At 34.3% G+C, this 21200-nt stretch overlaps 1 protein-coding gene across 6 annotated transcripts in view; it reads left to right on the top strand.

Moving 5' to 3' along the window:
- Positions 1 to 21200, top strand: part of KMT2E (lysine methyltransferase 2E (inactive)) — a 91253-nt gene that overhangs the window by 13490 nt on the left and 56563 nt on the right. For 2 of the 6 annotated variants that reach the window (XM_070369647.1, XM_070369643.1), the window contains exon 2: positions 9058 to 9242. In XM_070369647.1, coding sequence (XP_070225748.1) covers positions 9172 to 9242 — 71 coding nt within the window. In that variant the 5' untranslated portion in view covers positions 9058 to 9171. Of the gene's footprint in view, positions 1 to 5863; positions 5937 to 6397; positions 6467 to 8049; positions 8305 to 9057; positions 9243 to 21200 lie in introns of all 6 variants that reach the window. The other 4 variants (XM_070369644.1, XM_070369646.1, XM_070369645.1 and 1 more) reach the window with 4 other exon arrangements.

Genomic DNA, 21200 nt, shown 5'->3' with positions numbered 1-21200 from the left:
GGCCTACAAATCTGTTATTTTCAACTCCTAACTCCATGTGTATGAAAAGGGGCACTTTGTGGATATATGTTTGAGAATCACTGATTTTATTAAAGGTCAAGTCAGAATAAGAGCAACTACTTAGAAAGTTATTCTGCTAGCCTAGTCTAATAGAGTAAAATGTAGACAGTAGGATCAGAAAGATTTGTTCAAATCCTGTTAATTTTATTTGATGCACATTGTTTTTATATAGGGAAATGAGAGGATTCAATTCTCAGTCTAAAAGAAATGACTGAAAATAGTGATAGAAGGAATACTTAGTTCATCATGAAGAGTGAGAACATTGTTTTGCTTGAGAGTAGGATAAAGAATGAGAGAATAAAATTATTGCGAACTTTTTTTCAGTCAAAACTATGCCCTTTCCTGATGACATACTTTTTGTAGGCTAAAAAAGCGAGAATGAACTTGCTTGATAGTCTGTATAGGTTGAGAGACTAAAGATAAATGCAGGATTTGTATTATTTTGATTTTTAGTTGTTATACCTTAATACTACTTTTTTTATGACTGCTTTTGTTTTTTGCCTTTGGATAAGAGAATTCACCAATGAAATATGTTTTTCATGTCACATTTTGAGTTAGTATTTCCTTTTAGCTAATGATTTTCAAACTATTCTCCAGGAATTCTTAGGTTTTTAATGAAACTTAACTGGTAAGTGGGAGGATGTGCAGGCAGGGACATTTCCCTGCCACTCTATTTAACCACAGACTTAGCAAATAATGAAGTAAAAATGTTTGCTGTGCCCATTAGCAAGTATCATTAATCACTGTGGCCACTTCCCATTTGTATGTGGCTGTAGCCTCCTTGACACAACACTTGAAGTTGACACTGGCAATCATTGGGAAAAGCATAGGAGATTAAAACTGTCTTTTATCCTAGAATAAAAATAGATGATTAGATTTTTGTGTAAGGTTTTATTTATTTGCAGGAAAGTTTCTATCAGTACTCAAAAATTGAAGGTCACAATTTTATTTTATTCTATTTTTTTTTTTTGAAGGTCACAATTTTAATGTCACTTCAAAATTTTTAAATTTTGAGGTGATTGTAGATTCACATGCAGTTGTAAGAAACAATAGAAATTCGGTGTGTCTTTTCCCTGGTTTCCCTCAGTAGTAACCTCTTGCAAAACTGTATATAGTAAGGTATGAGCACCATATTGACATTGATTCACACATTATGTTCAGATATCCCATTTTACTTGTCCTTGTGTGTGTGTATAAGGTTCTTTTCATTTTTATCACAGGTACATTCCTATCTCCACCACCACAGTTAAGACGTTTTATCACTGCAAGGATCCCTGGTGTTACTCTCTCAGAATTAATGCCACACTAGTCTGTTCTCCATTTCTATAATTTGTCATTCAAGAATGTTAGATAAATGAAATTATACAGTATGTGTGACATTTTGGGGATTGACTTTTTTTTTTAAATCACAGTTTCTTTGAGATTCATCCAAGTTGTTGCATGTATCTGTAGTCCATTCCTTTATATTGCTAAGTAGTGTTAATGTTATTTTCCCATTTTGTAGCTACCACATAGAACATGCAGCTTCAGACTTTTCCTTTTAAATCTACAGAACGTGTTGTCTCTCATTTTCTTTCGTTTGCTTCCCTGTTTTCTTTTATTATCTCAATCCCCAGCTCTGTTAGGACTATTGGGCGCACAGTTTTAAAACTACTGTTGTAAATAACAGTGTTTTTTTTCTAACTTAAGGAAGGTTTAGAACCCATTGAAAGCATGTGGTAATGAGTATAGTATTCATTACTTTTGTACATAAAAATAAGATATTAAGAAATTGGGAAGATGTGATTCTTAAATTTGAAGATTTATTTTTCTTTTGTGTTTGTATATCAAGCAGTGCATTCTAAAGTCATGGGCCACATGGCAAGTAGAAAGTGGGATTAGGTAACAGTTTAGAATGAAATACTTTTGTTACTTACTTACTGGAGTATGAACAAAGACTAAACTCATTCTGAGAATAGTTTGTGTGTGTGTAGGAAACAGAAGCTGTACATTTATACCTGGAGATTAACCAGATGCTAATCACTGAATTGCATAAAGGCTAAATTTTACTAGATTTTACATTAGAGTTTAGCGATATCCAACACTTTAAGGAATGATGAACACTTTTAAAGTAATAGCATGCATTAAAAAAACTGGGTAGTATTGAAATTATTTTAATTCAAGGTTGTTTTAGGGTGGTAATAGAGGAGTATACCAGTAGTTCGACAGGTTGAAGAACTGGTGTTTAGAATAGCTTCTCCAGACCTTGTTAGAAAGAGTGGTACCCCAGACAGTTCAGTATATCATATTCACTATCAACATTTCTCATCATTATAGTATATTTGTTACATTCTGTGAACCAACATTGGCACATCATTAACAACCAAAATTTACATTAGGGCTCACTCTTTGTATTCATGTTGCTGTGTTTTTTTTGTTTTTTTTTTGAGCTCTTTGAATCTCTAGTGAGCTAAAGATAAGGTAAACTGGGTTGCAAGGTGAGCTATCGTGGAGTACTGCCAAATAGCTGATTTGAAAAAGTGCCTCGTTCTTAACTATAGGGATGGTCTGGTGCTTGTTGGGAAGTATCATGAGGGCTGGTATTGGCTTATTCTTTAAAGAATTTAATCTTATTAAAGCCAATCTTGTTTTGACAAAAATTTTGTACAAAGGATTTCAAGGGCCAGATGACTTAGTTATTTTAACCATTAGGCTGTACAGGTTTTTATTTTAAGAAAATAATTGAAACAGTATGTTTAGAGTTTGTAATAAAGAGGTTTGGCTGTTGGCTTTTTAAGTGCAAGTACTTCTGTCACATTCTCTAAATTTGCAGTTTGTTACCAGAAGCATCCTTTCTCCTTTACTGACAAAAATGGACTCTAGAATAGATCAGAAATTCTTAATAAAAAATTCTTTAATTGACTTTTGTATAATAGCTGAGAATTGTTCTACAATATATTTTTTTAAATTATCATCATGGTTTATTATAAGATTCTGAATATAGTTCCCTGTGCTATACAGTAGGACCCTGTTGTTTATTTTATGTACAGTAAGTTGTATCTGCTAATCCCAAACTCCGAATTTATTCCTTTCCCATCTCCCCTAAATTTATGTCTGTGAGTCTGTTCCTGTTTTGTAAATAAGGTCATTTGTATCATATTTTAGCTTCCACATATGCCATATGGTCCAATACTCATCTTCTAAAGACTTTCCCTAAATATTTAATTCCTAGAAATATTATCTGGTAATCATAGCATATACTTAACTGAATGCCACACAGAATCCTTGAAACAATTCAGAAATATGTTCTGTGATTATTTCTATTTTCAGATGAGAAGCTAATGCTTCAAGAGAATAAGTAACCATTATTAATAAGTGGCAGAATATGAAAACTAAAGCATTGCTAATTTGATACTGAATTTAGTACTAAAATATATAGTGAAACTCTGTGGAACTCTCAAATAGAAACAGAAACTGTGCTGTTTGAACACTGAATTTTATATATAGGTTTCCATTTTTCAAGTAGGCCCATCTGCATTAATCCTGACTACCAGAAGAAAGATTTTTCTAAATGAAGAGTTTATTTGCGCCAAAACTATCATAGTGCAAGTTGAATTGATGAAATTTTTTATCTCTAGGAACAAAATTGTTATCAAAGGAGACAAGTTAAAATTCAACTGGTTAGATAGGTGGTCTTTGCTTAATATAGTTTTGTATAAGGAAATGAGTATACTTAGGTATTCATTGTTGCTGTTTAGTGACTAAGTCATGTCCGACTCTTTGTGACCCCAAAGAGACTGTATAGCCCACCCTCTCCTCTCTCCATTCTTCCCAGGCATGGATACTGGAGCAGGTTGCAGGCGGATTCTTTTCCACTGAGGCACCAGGAGTAATCTCAGATTTGGATCCTGGTTTCCTTAACTTTTGGGTTGCTTTCAACCCACTAGCAAGGCATGTGTTTGCTCCTGAAAATAATAGGCAGTTTGAATATTTTCATCCTTCTTGTGTATGCTTTGTACTGTCACTGAAATACTCTTTTTAACACAAATTTTAGGCTTTGAGCCTGTGTTTGTTTACTAATATTTCATAGTGTTTTAATGCATTGTTGTGGGATAGGTGTAAGTTTATGAAGTAGATGAGGTTCGTGGAGGGGGAGGGAAGCTAAGTAGATTTTGTTAACTGTTATTTAATGAGCCAGAATAAATGTATAGTCCGGATGTTCTTCAGTGAAACACTTAAGTAGTTATTTAATTTCTCTTCTTCTTGAGAGAGGCAGTTGTCAGTGCCTCTCCCTCTACCTGTAAATTCTAGGTTATTTATTTTACCAGTCACCTGGGAAATTTTAATTTCAGGGAAACTAGTGTGTAGGTTCTAGGGTCACACCATTAGGGTTCAAAATTGATTCTTCTAATTTATTATCTGTGGAACTTTGGATAAGTTCAGCGTCTCTGCCTTATCTGTAAAATGGGGATAATTAATGTACCTATGCCATAGGCTCATTGTGAGGATTAAGCATTGAAAGCACTCAGTATTTATCATCGTTTGTATCATTATATCATTATTATAACCTGTTTTCAGGGCATATGAGTGCTCGTGGAGCACTGTACTGATACATTAACCCAGTTGGAGAAATATATAATTGATTCTGTTTTTTTTTTTGTAGGTTTTTAGAATCTGATATGTATCTGTCATTTTGATTATCAGAAATTATCTGTTAATGTACTTAAGACTAAAATTTAAACTCTAAGGTCATCAGCCTAACCTACTTCCATTTATAGTTGAAGCCCACAATAGTGAAATGAGGTGCCCAGAGTTTCATAGGTAGTAACTTGGTAATAGATTTTGATCAACTAGTATTCTTTTTTATTATACCTTAGTCAATAGATGTAAATAAACTTAAAATCTTATATGAATAATGAAGACAGTTTAACTTCTGATTTATAAGGAAATCTTAGTTATGTGGCCTCATAATTTCTTGCAAGTTTCTTTGTTTCCTTTCTATTAGTAATTGGGCCCAAAATTCACCCACTTATTCTCTTAGTGTTACATGTTCAAAGTGTCCAACATGGATCTAATTTTACATGTTTATTGAGTTCTGTGTATGTAAGGTGTTATTAAGGACTGAAAGGTAATAATAAGTGACCCTTACCTCAAAGAGATTGTGTTAAATTGAGCTGGGCCCTTTATTTGTAATTTTAGGAAAACAGTTTTCCTTATTTTCATCCTTTTTGCCTGTTTGGTATCATATTCATCTTTTCAGTGTTTTTTTTGTTTGTTTTCTGAGCCTTTTAAATGTGGTCACAGCCTCAGTTTTCCTGTTTTTCTGATAGACATTTCTAATGTAATTCCTTTTCCTACTTGCCTTTTATCTCATTTTTCCTACTTTATGGTTTTGCTTGTTTTTGTTTTGGTATCGATGCCTTTACTGTGCTGAATCTGTGGGGTTGTTTCATTTTTTTGTTCTCATTTGTTTTTGTTGTTTTGTCCATGATACACAGCTTTTGGGATCGTAGTTCCCTGACTAGGGATTGAGCACATGCCCTCAGCAGTGATGGCACGGAGTCCTAACCACTGGACTACCAGGAAATTCTTTGTAATATTGTCTTCCCAGTTTCTTTCCAGTTTGATTTGGTAGTTAGCATTGTTTCCTTTGCTTCTGTTTGCATTCATCTGTATTAAAGAGTGAAGAATAAATCTATCATTTTAAGAATTAGCTGCTGTCTTTATGAATCCCTTTGGTTTTAGGTTCCATGTTAGAAGTACTATATATACTTTTATGCCATTAATAAATAGCTCAACACTCCTATGTTCACTTGGTTTCTAGGTCTATTCTGGATAGCAGGTTTTGTGAAGACCTATATTCTTTCTTGGACCTCAGATTTACCAGACATCTCATGGTATTTCCTTTTATATTATTTCTTTAATGGCCACCATTTATTCTCAATATATTTTGTATGTATTTAACTTGCCAGTTGGGTAAACCAGGTTTTTGACTCACAGATAAGATATGAAACCTTTGTGGTAGTTTTTTCGATTGTTGAATTGTTTTTCTCTAGTTATGCCTGTGTTATAAGCTCACATCTTTTCTACATCTGTATACTATATTGTCTTGTCTTTTCTTATTTTTGAAGACACAGTGATTTGACCCTAATGAATTTATGATTTAAGTACCAGCTGGATTTTTAAGCAGCGTGAGTTTTCTGGCTATGTAGTTTTTGATATTAACGAATATAGTGATGTATTTGCCATTTTTATTATCTCAATAGCTATTACCTCTTGCCTTCTGACCTCTTGTAAGTAAATTCTGATATCATCTTCTCTGCTGAATCAAACTCAAACGTCTGTGGTTCTTTTACAGATGTAATGCTGTGTTTATCCTGGGGATGAGCTTCTGTGATTTTAGAAGAGAGGTGCATTTCTGGAAAAGGTGTCATGTGGTTGTTCTTATAGCACTTGCATAGGTTGACAACTCATTTGATTAATGAGGCCAGAGCTGCATTTTCATCCCGGGTGCTCTAATTCATTTACCTGTTCTTTGTAGAGTACCTGTTTCATTCCGTGCACTGTGCAGGATTTGAGAGAGAGACAGTAATGACACAAATATAAGCTATTGTCTGAAATAGGTTTTTGTGGCATGCTCTTCACTGCTATTTAAAAACAGCTCAAGTATAGTGTTAAATATTGAAGATTGTATACTTATGTAAAAATGGGCTGTACTGTTATTAAATACATGCTCAAATAGATTGTTTTAGATTGGAAATACTACTCAGTTACCTAAAATAATACATAATTATTTGACTTCTGTTTTCCAGTTTCTGCCTCTGGTTTAAAAAAGAAAAAAAAAGCATACAACTATATATTTAGCAACATACACCTAAAAAATAAGGTTTCCTATGAGTCGAAAGATAAGCTGAGCTGAAGAAAGCTTCTACCAACTAGATGCTACCATCAGGGAGTAATTTTTTTAATTGTAATTGTTCTTAGGTCCAGGTCTTCAGCATTTTAAAGAAATACAGAATAATATAACATTTGATTTATATATTACTTGCATTTTATCATTTAGAAATTTTATAATTTTATACCTTTGTGCAGGTTAATAAATACAGCTTTTTATGAAGTAACTCCACAACAGTCCCAGGTGCAGAAAAGTAGATAGGGCAGTTGTTTTTAGAGGATAATTTCAATTTGTTGAAAACTGTAAAATCATAGCAAACAGTGAGCTATAATTACGTACTTTATTTTAAAAAAAACTATTAGAAGATTCTCTTTAAATGAGAGCTAGAGAGTTTTTTTTTAATCCACATAGTTTTTTGATTATGAAATAAGAGCGACTCTTATGTGACTACCACTTAATGATTGCTAAATATGCATAGTGCCGTGTATGAAATGCTTTACAGTCATTTTTTCATTTTTTTCCACAGAAACTGTATGAGGATGTATCCCCATTTTATAAACAGAGAACCTGAAGCTTAGAGTGGTTAAATAACTTGTCTAGCTCACACGTCTACTGTTAGAGTGTTAGAGATAGGTTCCACTGTTTATGTTTTTAACTTTCAAATGCAATTGCCTATTATTGTATATTTTTATTATAATTTATAATCTAGTATCTCTTCCCCAGTTATATACAGTTTAAAAGTAAAGGCTAGTTTTCTTGGAGAATTCAAACCACTATTTTTTTTGGAGAATTCAAACCACCTCGTTATTTCCCTATTTTGGTGTTTTTTTCCCCCATAAAATATGAGCTCACAATCTGTATCATCGTGAAACAGGAATTAACCTGAGTAGATATTCTCAAGCTTACTTGTAAAAATTAAGGATAAATAAAGAATTGCTATTTGAAGAAATACTTGTCTTCAGTATTTCAGGTATAACATGAGAGGGACAGTTTTGACTGTTTTTCTTGTTTATATGATTATCTGCTTTGTTCCAAGTTGTACTGTATCACTGCTGAAATATTTTAAGTAGATATTTCACACACAGAACATACAGCAGGTGTTTTGGGCTTCCCAGGTGGCTCAGTGGTAAAGAATCCATCTACCAATGCAGAAGACGCGGGTTTGATCCCCGGGTTGGGAAGATCCCCTGGAGGAGGGAATGGCAACCCACTCCAGTATTCTTGCTGGGAAAATCTCATGGACAGAAGAACCTGGTGGGCTACAGTTCATGGGGTCGCAGAGAGTCAGACACAACTGAGCACGCACGCACAAACAATGAATTTAAATTGGAAAAATTGATATTGAAGCTGAATATATTTTCTTTACTATGGTAAATTTCTTTAAACATAATTCAAGTATGTTAGTTTTTTAATTGTATTAGGGATCATTAACTCATGGAAGAAAACTGGAGAAATAAGAGAAACTCCCTTAGTATACATGTATTTATGTAGAATAGAAAGTGACAACCACTGTAAAACAATTTTATTACAAATAGCTTTTTAAAAAAAATATAGAAACAGTAGAGTAGAATTATTTCAAATTATGGTTTTATCCCTTAAACTGAGCAGCTTTGGTTATGTTATTTACCCATGGTTACTTTTGAATTCTTTGGTGATAAAATGGAGATCCCTACTTGAGTTGTGAGGATTAAATAGATTATCTATGTAAAAGCTTAGTGTGGTGCTTAGTTCACAGTAAGTACTCAATGTTTGTTAGTTTATTGTTAGATCATTCACTGAACCAGGAAGACTTATTTTTGGAAAGTGCTTTAAGAAATTCTGTTTCATCTTTCAAAATGAATAATATTTATTGGTTCCTTACTAAGCAATATGCCTTAGTAATCCCACTTATGGCACCCTAAATAAATTCATTCCCTGAGGAAGATTATGATTCAGAAACTTCTTTTAAGCATAATCTCATTACTGAATTCCAGAAAGATGAACAAAATAGAGACTCCCTGAGCAAATTGCACTGATACTGATATTTTAATAAAGAATGCTTTCTTTATGTATTTTACTTTTCTTTATTATAGGTTGAGTATGAAGATGATTCTTAACTTCTGGTTTCCTTTTCTTTTAAACAGGGTTTGTGGATGCACTTAGATGTTTGCAATGAGCACTGTGGCTGGCATGCCCCAGTGTTTTGGATACCAATGCATAGGACTCCATAGTAATCGAATTTACCAGAGGCGAACGTCATGAGCATAGTGATCCCATTGGGGGTTGATACAGCAGAAACGTCATACTTGGAGATGGCTGCAGGCTCAGAGTAAGTATTTAAATCATAGGTACTTTGGATAGGGAAGAGCAAAATACTTCATATAATTATTTTAGCACAACCAAGCAGTTCTTGATTTGCATTTATATTTTTATCATTTTAGACTCTTGGCTAAAGTAAATGTCAGAAGTTTAAAGGCAAAAATTCCTGTAACTAAAATTACTTTTGTAAGGAGCTTTTGAGCCAAAATTCTCTTTTTCTGATTCTTTTTTGTCTCTTCCATTTGCTGATTATCGACAGCAAGTATTAAGATAATAGGTTGTTGTTTTTTAAAATTGTGAATCTGTCTTGTTTATATTGGAAAATTAATTTGGTTTTCAATTTTAATCTTTTTAAACTGTAATGTCCATTTAAACACAGTTGCCCTTTTTTTTTTTAAGTTGAGTTGAAAAATAAAATTCCAGCCAGTTTTAAATAAGAGAAAGGGAGTATTTCCTTCTAGATGAATATTTTGGCACCTTTTGCTTTTGTGGGAGCCATTTCTGAGGGATTTAGCGAAAGGTTTTTACCTTGCCTTTAAGACTATTTGGTCTTGACAGTTGTGTTGGATAGATTTTCTTTTATTTTGATTTTGAAAGATCACTACGTTAACACTGAATTATTGGTATGAAAATTGATTGTTTTTCGAAAATTGCAAAAGGTTCATGTAACAGTGTTGGAATACCTAAAGAACAGAAAGATGTATGTTTGCTCTCTGATTCAGTATATAGTTGAATTGTGCTAAATGGGACACTCATTGCCCAGAAAGCTGAATTTAACTTTTTTGAAAAAGAAATTTCTTTCTTTTAGGGCTTCTAAAACTGGTGTGTAGAAAGGACAAAAAACAGTTGATACTCTGTTTGCTGGCATTTCAAATGGTCTAGAAATGTTTTCACCTCTCCTGCTTCTGCCATTAGGAAAGACTCAGGAGTGCTCTCTAATATTCCTATAATATGCTACATAGTGCATTTAACTGTATGATTATTACAGTTTTTAAACGCCTCTTTTTTTTTGCACTATGTTTAAGTTATTTTTGTTGTAAAATAAGGGATTCCCAAACAAGGGTACCCTTGTGACTGTTGATTGACATTCCTTCTGCCCAGATAGGGACACTCCTAACGAAGAAAAAAGAACCTGGAAGTGGGCTTGACAGGCAAGTGGGTCCCAGACTAAAGTACCAGTTTTTCTTAGTGCATCTGATAGATGCAAATCTATATCTGATAATAGTTATAGGCATTTATTGGTAATAAAGATTTTTTACTTCCTAAAAAATTCACCTTGACAGTTTTTTTAAAATTAGCCTCATAAGCACTTACTACAAAATGTAATTTATGAAATATTATTTATGTATGAAATAGGAATTAGTCCAGCATACAGTGTGAGATGCTCCTTTGTCTTGTTTGCATGTTTAGTATGTATGCTGTAAGGCAATGCACAAACAGAATAAAAGCCACATATTAATTATACAGTTAAAAAAGAATGAATAATATATTGACAGCAGTTTAAGGGAGAGCTTTCTGCCTGTGTTCTTTATTAAATGCATCTATAAGAGTGTTTATAGAATAATTACGATTTATATTGTTGAGCCAAATCTTTCCTGGTACAAATATGGACATTTTTATTATTAGAAAATGATCGACTTGTAGGTAATTACAGAATGACTGTTTTTTTTAAAAGAACATTTCTGTTTTAGGAAATTATTTTTTTCTATTCCACATACAAGTATGTGTCCCTTGGGTATGGTATCCCTTACTCAGTGGACACAAAAAGTATAGCTGGTACCAATTTCTACTGTGAGACAACTATCAGAATTTTTGTGGCTAAATTTTCAAACTTAAAAACTATATATAAAGCTTTTAGAGCTATTTTCATAAGAAATTTTTATATAATTAACATTTCCTTTTTATTTCAAATATGTAATCAGAAGATACTGTACTTCTATTGATGCAAGATGCTGGGGAAAGGGCACATGGGACTCCCCCATATGTTTCTTTGTTAACGTCCTGTGCAGCTACATAATTATTCCACAGTATTTTTTTTTTAAAGTATTGAATTTTGTTATACTCATGTAGCTATATGATGTTATTAATTATATATTAGTTTCATATATATGTAAATGTTTATTTGGCTGCATTGGCTCTTAATAGTGGCATGTGGGATCTTTGATTTTCGCTGCAGCACACAGGGTCTTCAGTAGCCACGTCTGTGGCATCTTTTAGTTGTGGCATGTGGGATCTAGTTCCCTGACCAGTGTTGAACCCAGAACCTCTGCATCGATAGTGTGGAGTCTTAGCCAACGGACACACCAGAGAAGTCCCTATTAGTTATATTTTTTAAAAATACTGCTAAAATATATCACTAATAAATTATACTACTATAAAGTTTAGGAGATACTTGATTGTTTATTGAGTGAATTAGTTTACTGAACCAAATTTATACTCATTTCTAAGACTATAAAGGGGAATTTATTTAATCACTTACAGTTCATCTAGATAGAATACATGCTATCTGTCGCATTTTATAGTAGGAAATTGAAGGTCTGGTTCAGGATCTATAATAATGGACTTGCTAAACTCTAGTCCAGTATTCCCATATTCAGTAACGTTTCTTCTTGGATTATCTCGTCTCTGAAATAAAACTCATTAGTCTTTGTTACATATTTGTTTTCCTCTCATTACTAAGTTTTTAAACATCTTGGGTTTGTCTTGCTTTTCCTGCAGAGTTAGGGATCTTGTATTTTGTTTTTTTCTGTTCCCATTACCTTGCCACAAGTTGGTTTTATACTTCCAGAACCTCTCAGGTCAAACTAGCCGTATTTCAAGTGTTCTATAGCATATATGTCTAGAGGCCATTGTATTGGATAGAGAAATTCTAGGCTAAATTACAATCTGTAGGATCTCAGAAGAGAAAAGAACAGTGAAGCCTCTGCTAGTTATGAAAATTATGAGATCATAACAATCTATTTCTTTTTGAATAAGAAAGATAAAGATATAACTATGAGATAGATATTATTTTCAAATTTTAGATGGGGAAACGAGTCACAGAGCAGTTAAATGGCAGAAGCAGAACTTAATTGATGTGTTAATTTTAGGCCTTTTCTATTACAGCTTCTTTCCTAGTACTATTACAAAAAATGACTTACATAACTTAAGTAATTTATTTTGATATATGGTTTGTGTAAATAGTAGCTTTACTTAGGGGTAGTAAATGTATTATAATCAATGACTGCATATAACAAAGATATTTTCAGGTCTCTGCTTGAAGATAAGGAATATGAAAGAAAACCTAGACTCAGTTACCAGTAGATAAATAGGAAAGTTGAGCCAGAGTTCAGCATTTATTAGAATTGTATGTTTTTATCCTAATTGATATAAATTGACTTCTTGTACTGCTTCTTCTGTCTTTTATGTCAGGCATTCTATCTGAATTACTAAATTGGTTAAAGAAGCAAAGGTGAGAAACCCTTCTAGAGCTGAGAAGTGGGAAGAGGTATTAAATAGGAAGTGTTAAACTGATTCTTTCCTAGTCTTTTTTTTTTTTTCCCTAGTCTTTTTAAAAAAGGAAAATCAAATTACTTTTATTCTCAGAGACTGGGAACATAATTACTAACATTCTATTCCTTTTAACATTATTTTTACTACCAAATATTACTTTAGAAATCTTTCTAATGAGGTTTTGGATAAATATGTGTATTTTTGGATGTGGTAGACAAATTAGTAAATGTGACGTATCTGAGTTACAGGTAAATTACTTTGGAAGAGGGCTTTTAGTGCTATAACTGGGAATACAGTAAATGCCTTTCTGTTGACTAAGAGTACTAAAGGGAGATATCTGAGTTTTCAGTTTTGTTCTGCCAGTAATATACCAGTGAGCCCTTAAGACAATTATTGTAGACTTTGATATCTTCATTTGAAAAAGAGGGCTTGAAGTATTAATGTGGCTCTTTTTGACTCCAGATTTCTGAGATTCAGTACATTTTTACTGTCTGTATTTTGTTTATAGTATTTAATATTAGGTTATCTCAGTGTCACTAGAGCCATCTGCTGACAGAATTCATTATTAGTTTGTTGAAATATTTGGCTGCTTGTAGTCTGAATTTATGTAATTAAAGATACTAAAATGTTTAATGTATAATGAAATGTTTTCAGTAGCTTTTTACTTGTGTTCCACTAGTATTTAATGTTTCTGTTCATGATTTCTTTACGCTTTTTATTTGTCAAGAAATTAATACTTTCTGCTGCCCTTAAAAGTGTTAATTTACTTATCCTAATTTAGAAGTGCTTTCATTTAAATGTGATTTGTTTTAATACTCAAAAGAATGTTTTGAAATACTGTTCTTAGCATTGTTTAGAACTGTTGAAATTTCTCATTTGCTTTATACTTAATAATGAAGTTTTTCTCTAGTTTTTTTTCTTGTCTGTAACATAGTGTGTAAGCAGCTATTATTCCCATTTTACAAAAGAAATGCAGCTCAAGGAGATTAAGAGACTTCCCTAAGCCCACATAGTTAGTTAATAAAAAATAAAGAGTTAATTCCAGGGCTGCTTGGCTCCAGATCCATTTGCCACATCGATCAAAAGAGCTAAGTTTTGTTAATTGATGAGTTAAATGAAGTAAAATGCCACATGTGGTAAACTGCGGACAGTTGTCACACCAAATCTCTCCATTTAAAAATTTTTCTTTTACGCCATTGTAATGTGTTTAATTTTAATATATCTTTAAAAAGTGTTAGGTGTAACAAGAATGATAGAAATGTTTTGATCACAAATCTAAAGGAGCATAGTGAGAACTATCCATGAGGATATCCATGAGGATATCTTTTATATTCATTACTGTAACAGGGAGCCGTTCTATCCATGTGCAGTTACTGATACCCAAGTGTCTAGACGTTACCGAATGTTTTAACATTGAAAGAAAAACTAGAGGTTTCACTTAAAATACTCATATAAACTTCTCCTTAAAATACAACTGTATTTTGAAGGTTTATATAGGGAAGAAATTAAAATTTTGATGAGGAAGAAGGAAATCATAAAAGTCCAGTTTCAGGAGGAATCAGAGCTTATTTAATCAATCATTCTAGCCTATTCTTTTTCTCTCAATTCCTCTCTTCATTTTATGATTAGTGTTTCTCTCTGTTTAGATCTTCAATTCACCTGACTGCTTAAATGTCTACACTAAAATATATAATGAATGATAATTTATGATGGCTTTTTAAAGAATAAGGATATTTTGGTATAAACAAATACAATTTTAAATTTGTAAAGTGGTTCCAGGAAAATGTGGCAACATCAGGTAGATTACTACAAACAAAATGGTGGTAGTTCTGCTTTTTGAGTTTTTCAACAATAATATAGGACTGTAACACATTTGAAAATAACCTTTTTTCATTTTTAAGAATGAAAATGTTACATAAATAATTTAAATTTTAATGCCCAAATGTGTTCTCCGTATTTGTAAAGTTTATGAATTAATGACAGTTAAAGTGGTATAGATTCAGAATTACCAGAAATCAGGCTTTGTGTAACTCTAATAAAATAATACATGGAACCATTTTGTAATACAGAAATGAGGTAAAGCTGTTTACATCATTAGGTCATTAATCCATAGAAAAAATAGCACTCTGATAAATCTCACAGGAAGTGGGGATAATGCAGTTTGATAGAAATAGTACTAGACCAACCTAAGAGATCTAGGCTTTAGTATTTACTTTGTTATTATAATGCCATGTGACTTAGAATTAAGACTTGATTTTGTAAATGTGGAATCTGAGATCCAGAGAGCTTATGTTTCATGTCTCATGACTATACAGTGACTTAATGATAATCAGTTTGTGGTACTTAGATCAGTCAACTCCTGGTGTGTAATACTGGAGGTTGAACAATGTGATTTTTAAAATACCTTCTAGAACAGTTCCTGAATATCACTTTGGAGCAGCAGGTACTGTTTCCCTGAATAGTTCTGTCCTACTATACTCAGTGTCACAACAAGCAAAACTCAGCGACTGCTACTCCACCCCTTGCTTCATGGTAGCATTGTCTGGGAATCCAAGAATTGCCCTCCACATTACACCTGTATAGACTCAGCAGAAGCAGATCTATTACCACTAATTCTAGGCCAGAACAAAACTACTTCCAATCTGAGGGAAAGAAATCCATATTCTACCACTCCCTTGGAGCCATTTGCAAAGTATCCCCACTACATCTTTGCTCTACCTGCTCCACTAAACGAGTCTTAGCAACAGCATTTTACCTTTTCTAACACCCAGTATCACCTCACAGGGTCAGAGGTAGGTTCTGAGAGTGGCTATTTCAGATTAAATCTTGACCCTGTATCAGTATTATCTCCACCTGTCATTCTTTTGGTTCCTTGGGCACTGTCTGAATTGTCAGTCTATTCAGATCCTTGAACGCTTGTGTCCTTCACTCTTCTTCCAGCTGCTCCATACAAGTTGACTTTTACTTTGACCATACTACTGGCATGTTGAAGCTAATGCATAGTTTTCAGGCCTCATATTGTTTGTTTCAAGAGGATTTATTACTCTTGATTCTCTGTACCTTTGGCTTTAGTGAAACTAGCCTTTTGTCGTTTTCTTTCTTTCTTTTAAAAAATTGTAGTAAAATATACATAACATAAAGTTTACCGTTTTAACTAGTTTTAAGTGTACAATTCAGTAGCATTCAGTACATTCATAGTGTTACTGCAATGTCCAGGCAAGAGATGACAAAGACTTGGACTAGGGAGAGAAGTGTACTGATTGTAAATGTATATTGGAAGAAGAGCCAGAATTGATCAAAGAATTAGATGTGGTGGGTGAGGGCAAATGAATAATCAAGAATGATACTTTATGGTTTTGGATTAAGTAACTGGATGGAGAGTTGTTTAAAGAAAAAGATGAGCCAGGGAAAAAGAGAAAACATGGGCAGAAAAGAAAATCAAGCAAAAATGAGATAGAGTGGCCAGTTAAGTGTGGTATCTAGAAAGCTGCTGCTGGTGCTGCTAAGTCGCTTCAGTCGTGTCCTACTCTGTGCGACCCCATAGATGGCAGCCCACCAGGCTCCCCCGTCCCTGGGATTCTCCAGGCAAGAATACTGGAGTGGGTTGCCATTTCCTTCTCCAATGCATGAAAGTGAAAAGTGAAAGTGAAATCGCTAAGTCCTGTCCGACTCTTAGCGACCCCATGGACTGCAGCCCACCAGGCTCCTCCGTCCATGGGATTTTCCAGGCAAGAGTACTGGAGTGGGGTGCCAATGCCTTCTCCGATCTAGAAAGCTAGCAAAGTTAAGTCTTTTTAGGAAGGGAACATTTACATCACATGCTGAAAAGTCTATATAAACTACAATTACCAATTAGTTTGACAATATGGATAGTTATTGTGGTGTTGTGCAGCCCGATGTTGAGCACAAACAACTCTTTTAAGGAGTTTTCTAAAAAGAGGAACAGAGAAATGACAAATGAAAGGGGGCAGGAGTTTTTTTTTTTAATGGAATAATAAGACAGCAGTGATCTAATATAGAGGTAGACTAAAGATGTAAGACACAAGGAATAGTTGCCAGCAAGAGTAGAGTGTACAGATCTTGAAAATGTGAGAAGGGATAAGGTCCAGAGAGCAAGTGGAAGAATAGGGTTGTAATACAAAGTGGCATTTTTCCATTTTTATAAAAGAAAAACAATTTAAATGTAAATAGTAGATTTTAGATATGGAATTGTGTTCCCAGTACCTAAAACAGTAGCTGGTATATAATATACCCTCAATAATTATTTATTAATAAAGTAATAAGAAATTCCTGTTGAGTTGATGTTACATTTTCAAAGAAAGTTATACTGTTACACTAGTAGCACTTGCTAAAGCCATTGAAATCAGAGAAAAATGGTACTCTATTACAATCAGTTCCTCCCCCAAATTTGCTTTCTCTAAACAAGCAGTCAGCAAACTAGGATTACTGAGCCAAACCCAGCCTGCTGCCTGATTCTTGTGAATAAGATTTTATTGAGACTCAGTCATGCCCACTTGTTTAATTATAGTTTCTGGCTTTCCAGGTACAATAGAGCTGAGAAGTTGCAACAGAAACCATATTGTTTGAGGTCCTGAATATATTTACTCTCTGGTTCTTCACAGAAAAAGTTGGTTGGCTCCAGCTCTAAATTTAATTTAATTCTTTTTTTTTTTTTTTTGGCTGCACTGCACGGCATGTGGGATCTTAGTTCCCCAAGAAGGGATTGAACCCACGCCCCCTGCATTGGAAGCGCCCAGTCTTAGCCACTGGACCATCAGGGAAGTCCCTGGTTTAATTTTAAATTCCAAAATCTGGGATGTAAAAAAGGGCTTTCTACAACAAACATCTACTTTATAGTCATGAGACATCTAAATTAAGAGGTCTAGTAATATGGAGAGCTATTTGGGTGGAGCTAATGAAATAGAATTAGATTAAGGATGATTTGGAAGTCATGAACACATAGGAAATGGTGAAAACTATAGTAGTGGATGAAACCTCCAAGGTATAAAGTACAGACACCTAGAAAACAAACATTTAGGAGATAGGGAAAAGAAAAATTTAAAAAGGAGATTAAGGCATTAAAAAAAATGGGAAACAGTTTGGTACTTTCTCAAAATGTTAAACAGAATTACCTTATGGCCCAGAAAAAGAATTGAAATCAAAGGCTCAAAACAGATATTTGTATACCAATATCCATAACAGCATTACTCGCAATAGACAAAATGTCTATGTTAGACAAAAGGTCTAACATCTCAAGTGTCCATCAACAGATGAATGGACAAATCAAAAATGTGGCCCATCTATACAATGGAATATTAGCCATAAAAAAGAATAGAATTCTGAAACATGGTGTAAAATGAACGAAACTGGAAAATGCTATGCTAAGTAAAATAAAACAGACATAAAATGACAAACATTTTATGATTCCATTTGTGTACATTGTCTTACGTTGCGAAGAGTTATGTATGCTACGAAGAGTTGGACATGACTGAGCAACTGAACTGATGTAAGTTTTCTAGAATGGGCAAATAGAGATAAATAGTAAAGGTTACCAGGCGACTGGACCTGGAGAAGGTAAGAGATTTGAGAACAAGGTGTCTGTCTGAGAGGATGAAAAAGTTTGGAAACAGTATTAAGACATGAATCATAAGGCTTGAAGGTCTCTTTGTGAACCCTGAAACTTACTACATACAAATGATTGTTGAATGCTCGTTATCTTAGTTAATTCTATTTCATTTGTTTAGGAGAGGTAGAAATAAGGCTACAAAATTTTTATAGCCTCTTCATGGTAGACAGATATAAGGGACTATAGAGTTGAACAGAATGCCCCTATATGTAAAAAATAATAATGTGATTTCAATAAGTTGAATGGTATAGTTCTTTAAAGTAACAGTTCCAGTTAGTGCCTACTTCAAGTGAAAGTGTTAGTCACTCAGTCGTGTCCAACTCTTTGCAACCCCATGAACTGTAGCCACAGGCTCCTCTGTCCATGGGATTCTCCAGGCAAGAATACTGGAGTGGGTTGCCATGCCCTTCTCCAGGGGATGTTCCTGACCCAGGAATGGAACCCAGGTCTTCCACATTGCAGGCAGATTCTTTGTTGTTTAACAGTTCTGGTTAGTGCCTAATTCAGGCAGCTGGAAACTAGCAGAATTAAAACAGCAACAAGACAGAGATTGAAATTTGCTGTATTATTTGAGTCACTGAGTACTGAACATGATAGAATACATTGAGACAAAATATAGGAGTAGGAGGGATATAAAGTTCTCCAGTATAAAAATTTTAACAAGTGATGGTATTTTTTTAAGTGATAGATTTTAACTAGGAAATTTAAATCATATTATCTTAAACCAATGAATATTAAGTTCGCAAATCTCACAGTTAAGAGTAGGAGTTTAAAATACAATTTTATTTTCTCAACTCTAGAGTCTATGTAAAGGTGTCTTTTTGGAAGCTCTTTAGTAATGTGCTATAAATCAAAAACAAGCCCTTGGAGATGACTCAAGCTGTGTGTGGCTAAATAGTCAAATAAAAAGTTTATTTCAGAATTCTGAACAGTCTTAAGTGGAAAAGTCGACTCAAAGAAGTTCAGGATATCATGTAACAACTAGAAATTATTGTTGTTGTTTAGTCATTCAGTCACGTCTGACTCTTTGTGACACCACGGACTGTAGCATGCCAGGCCCCTGTCCTTCACCATCTCCCAGAGTTTACTCAGACTCCTGTCCATTGAGTCAGTGATGCCATCCAACCATCTTGTCCTCGTCTCTTTCTGCCTTCAATCTTTCCCAGCATCAATTTTTTAATGAGTTGGGTCTTCATATCAGGTGGCCAAAGTATTGGAGCTTCAGCATCAGGCCTTCCAATGAATATTCAGGATTGATTTCCTTTATAATTGACTGGTTTGATCTCCTTACAGTCCAAGGGACTCAAGAGCCTTCTCCAACACCGCAGTTCAAAAGCATAAATTCTTCAGCACTCAGCCTTCCTTATGGTCCAACTCTCACGTCCATACAGAACTACTAGAAAAACCATAGCTTTGATTATACAGACCTTTGTTGGCAAAGACGTTAGCATTAAACAACTTTTTATATCATAGGTTTTCTTCCAAGGAGCAAGCATCTTTTAATTTCAAGGCTGCAGTGACCATCTGCAGTGATTTTGGAGCCCAAGAAAATAAAGCCTGTCACTGTTTCCATTGTTTTCCCATCTGTTTGCCAGAAGTGATGGGACCAGATGCCATGATCTTTGTTTTTTGAATGTTCAGTTTTAAGCCAACCTTTTCACTCTCTTCTTTGACCTTCATCAAGAGGCTCTTTAGTTCCTCTTTGCTTTCTGATATAAGGGTGGTGTCATCTACATATCTGAGGTTATTAATGTTTCTTCCAACAATCTTCATTCCAGCTTGTGAGTCATCCAAACAGGCATTTCGCATGATATACTCTGCATATAAGTTAAATAAGCAGGGTGACACTATACAGCATTGACATACTCCTTGCCCAATTTGGAACCAGTCTGTTGTTCCATGTCCAGTTCTAACTGTTGCTTCTTGATCTGCATACAAGTTTCTCAGGAGGCAGGTGAGGTGGTCTGGTATTCCCATGGCTTTAAGAATTTCCCACAGTTCATTGTGTTCCCCACAGTCAAAGGCTTTATAAAGCATACTCAGTGAAGTAGAAGTAGAGGTTTTTCTGAAATTCTCTTGCTTTTTCTATGATCCAGCAGATGTTGGCAATTTGATTTCTGGTTCCTCTGCCTTTTCTAAATCCAGCTTGAACATCTGGAAGTTCTCGGTTCACATACTGTTGAAGCCTAGCTTGGAGAATTTTGAGCATTACTTTGCTAGCACGTGAAATGAGTGCAATTGTGTGGTAGTTTGAGGATTGCCCTTCTTTGGGATTGGAATGAAAACTGACCTTTTCCAGTCCTATGGCCACTGTTGAGTTTTCCAAATTTTCTGGCCTATTGAATGCAGCACTTTCACAACATCATCTTTTAGGATTTGAAAAAGCTCAGCTGGAATTCTATCACCTTTCCTAGCTTTGTTCGTGTTCCTAAAGCCCTCTTGATTTCACACTCCATGATGTCTGGCTCTAGGTGGGTAATGACACCATCATGGTTATCTGGGTCGTTAAGATTGCTTTTGTATAGTTCTTCTGTCTATTCTTTTCACCTCTTCTTATTATCTTCTGTTACTGTTAAGTCCATACCATTTCTGTCCTTTATTGTGCCCATCTTTGCATGAAATGTTCCCTTGGTAACTAGTTTTTAAGAGATCTCTAGTCTTTCCCATTCTTTTGTTTTTCTGTTCCTTTGCATTGGTCACTGAGGAAGGCTTTCTTATCTCTCCTTGCTATTCTTTGGAACTCTGTATTCTAATGGGTTTATCTTTCCTTTTCTTGCTTGCCTTTTGCTTCTCTTCTTTTCTAAGCTATTTGCATTTATTTCTCTTGATAGTTTTGATCACTGTCTTCTG

This window comes from Bos mutus, chromosome 4 (assembly GCF_027580195.1).
Source record: "Bos mutus isolate GX-2022 chromosome 4, NWIPB_WYAK_1.1, whole genome shotgun sequence".
Taxonomy (NCBI): domain Eukaryota; kingdom Metazoa; phylum Chordata; class Mammalia; order Artiodactyla; family Bovidae; genus Bos; species Bos mutus.
The sequence above is the reverse complement of the archived record's forward strand: the minus strand, read 5'-3'. Positions and strand labels throughout refer to the sequence as shown.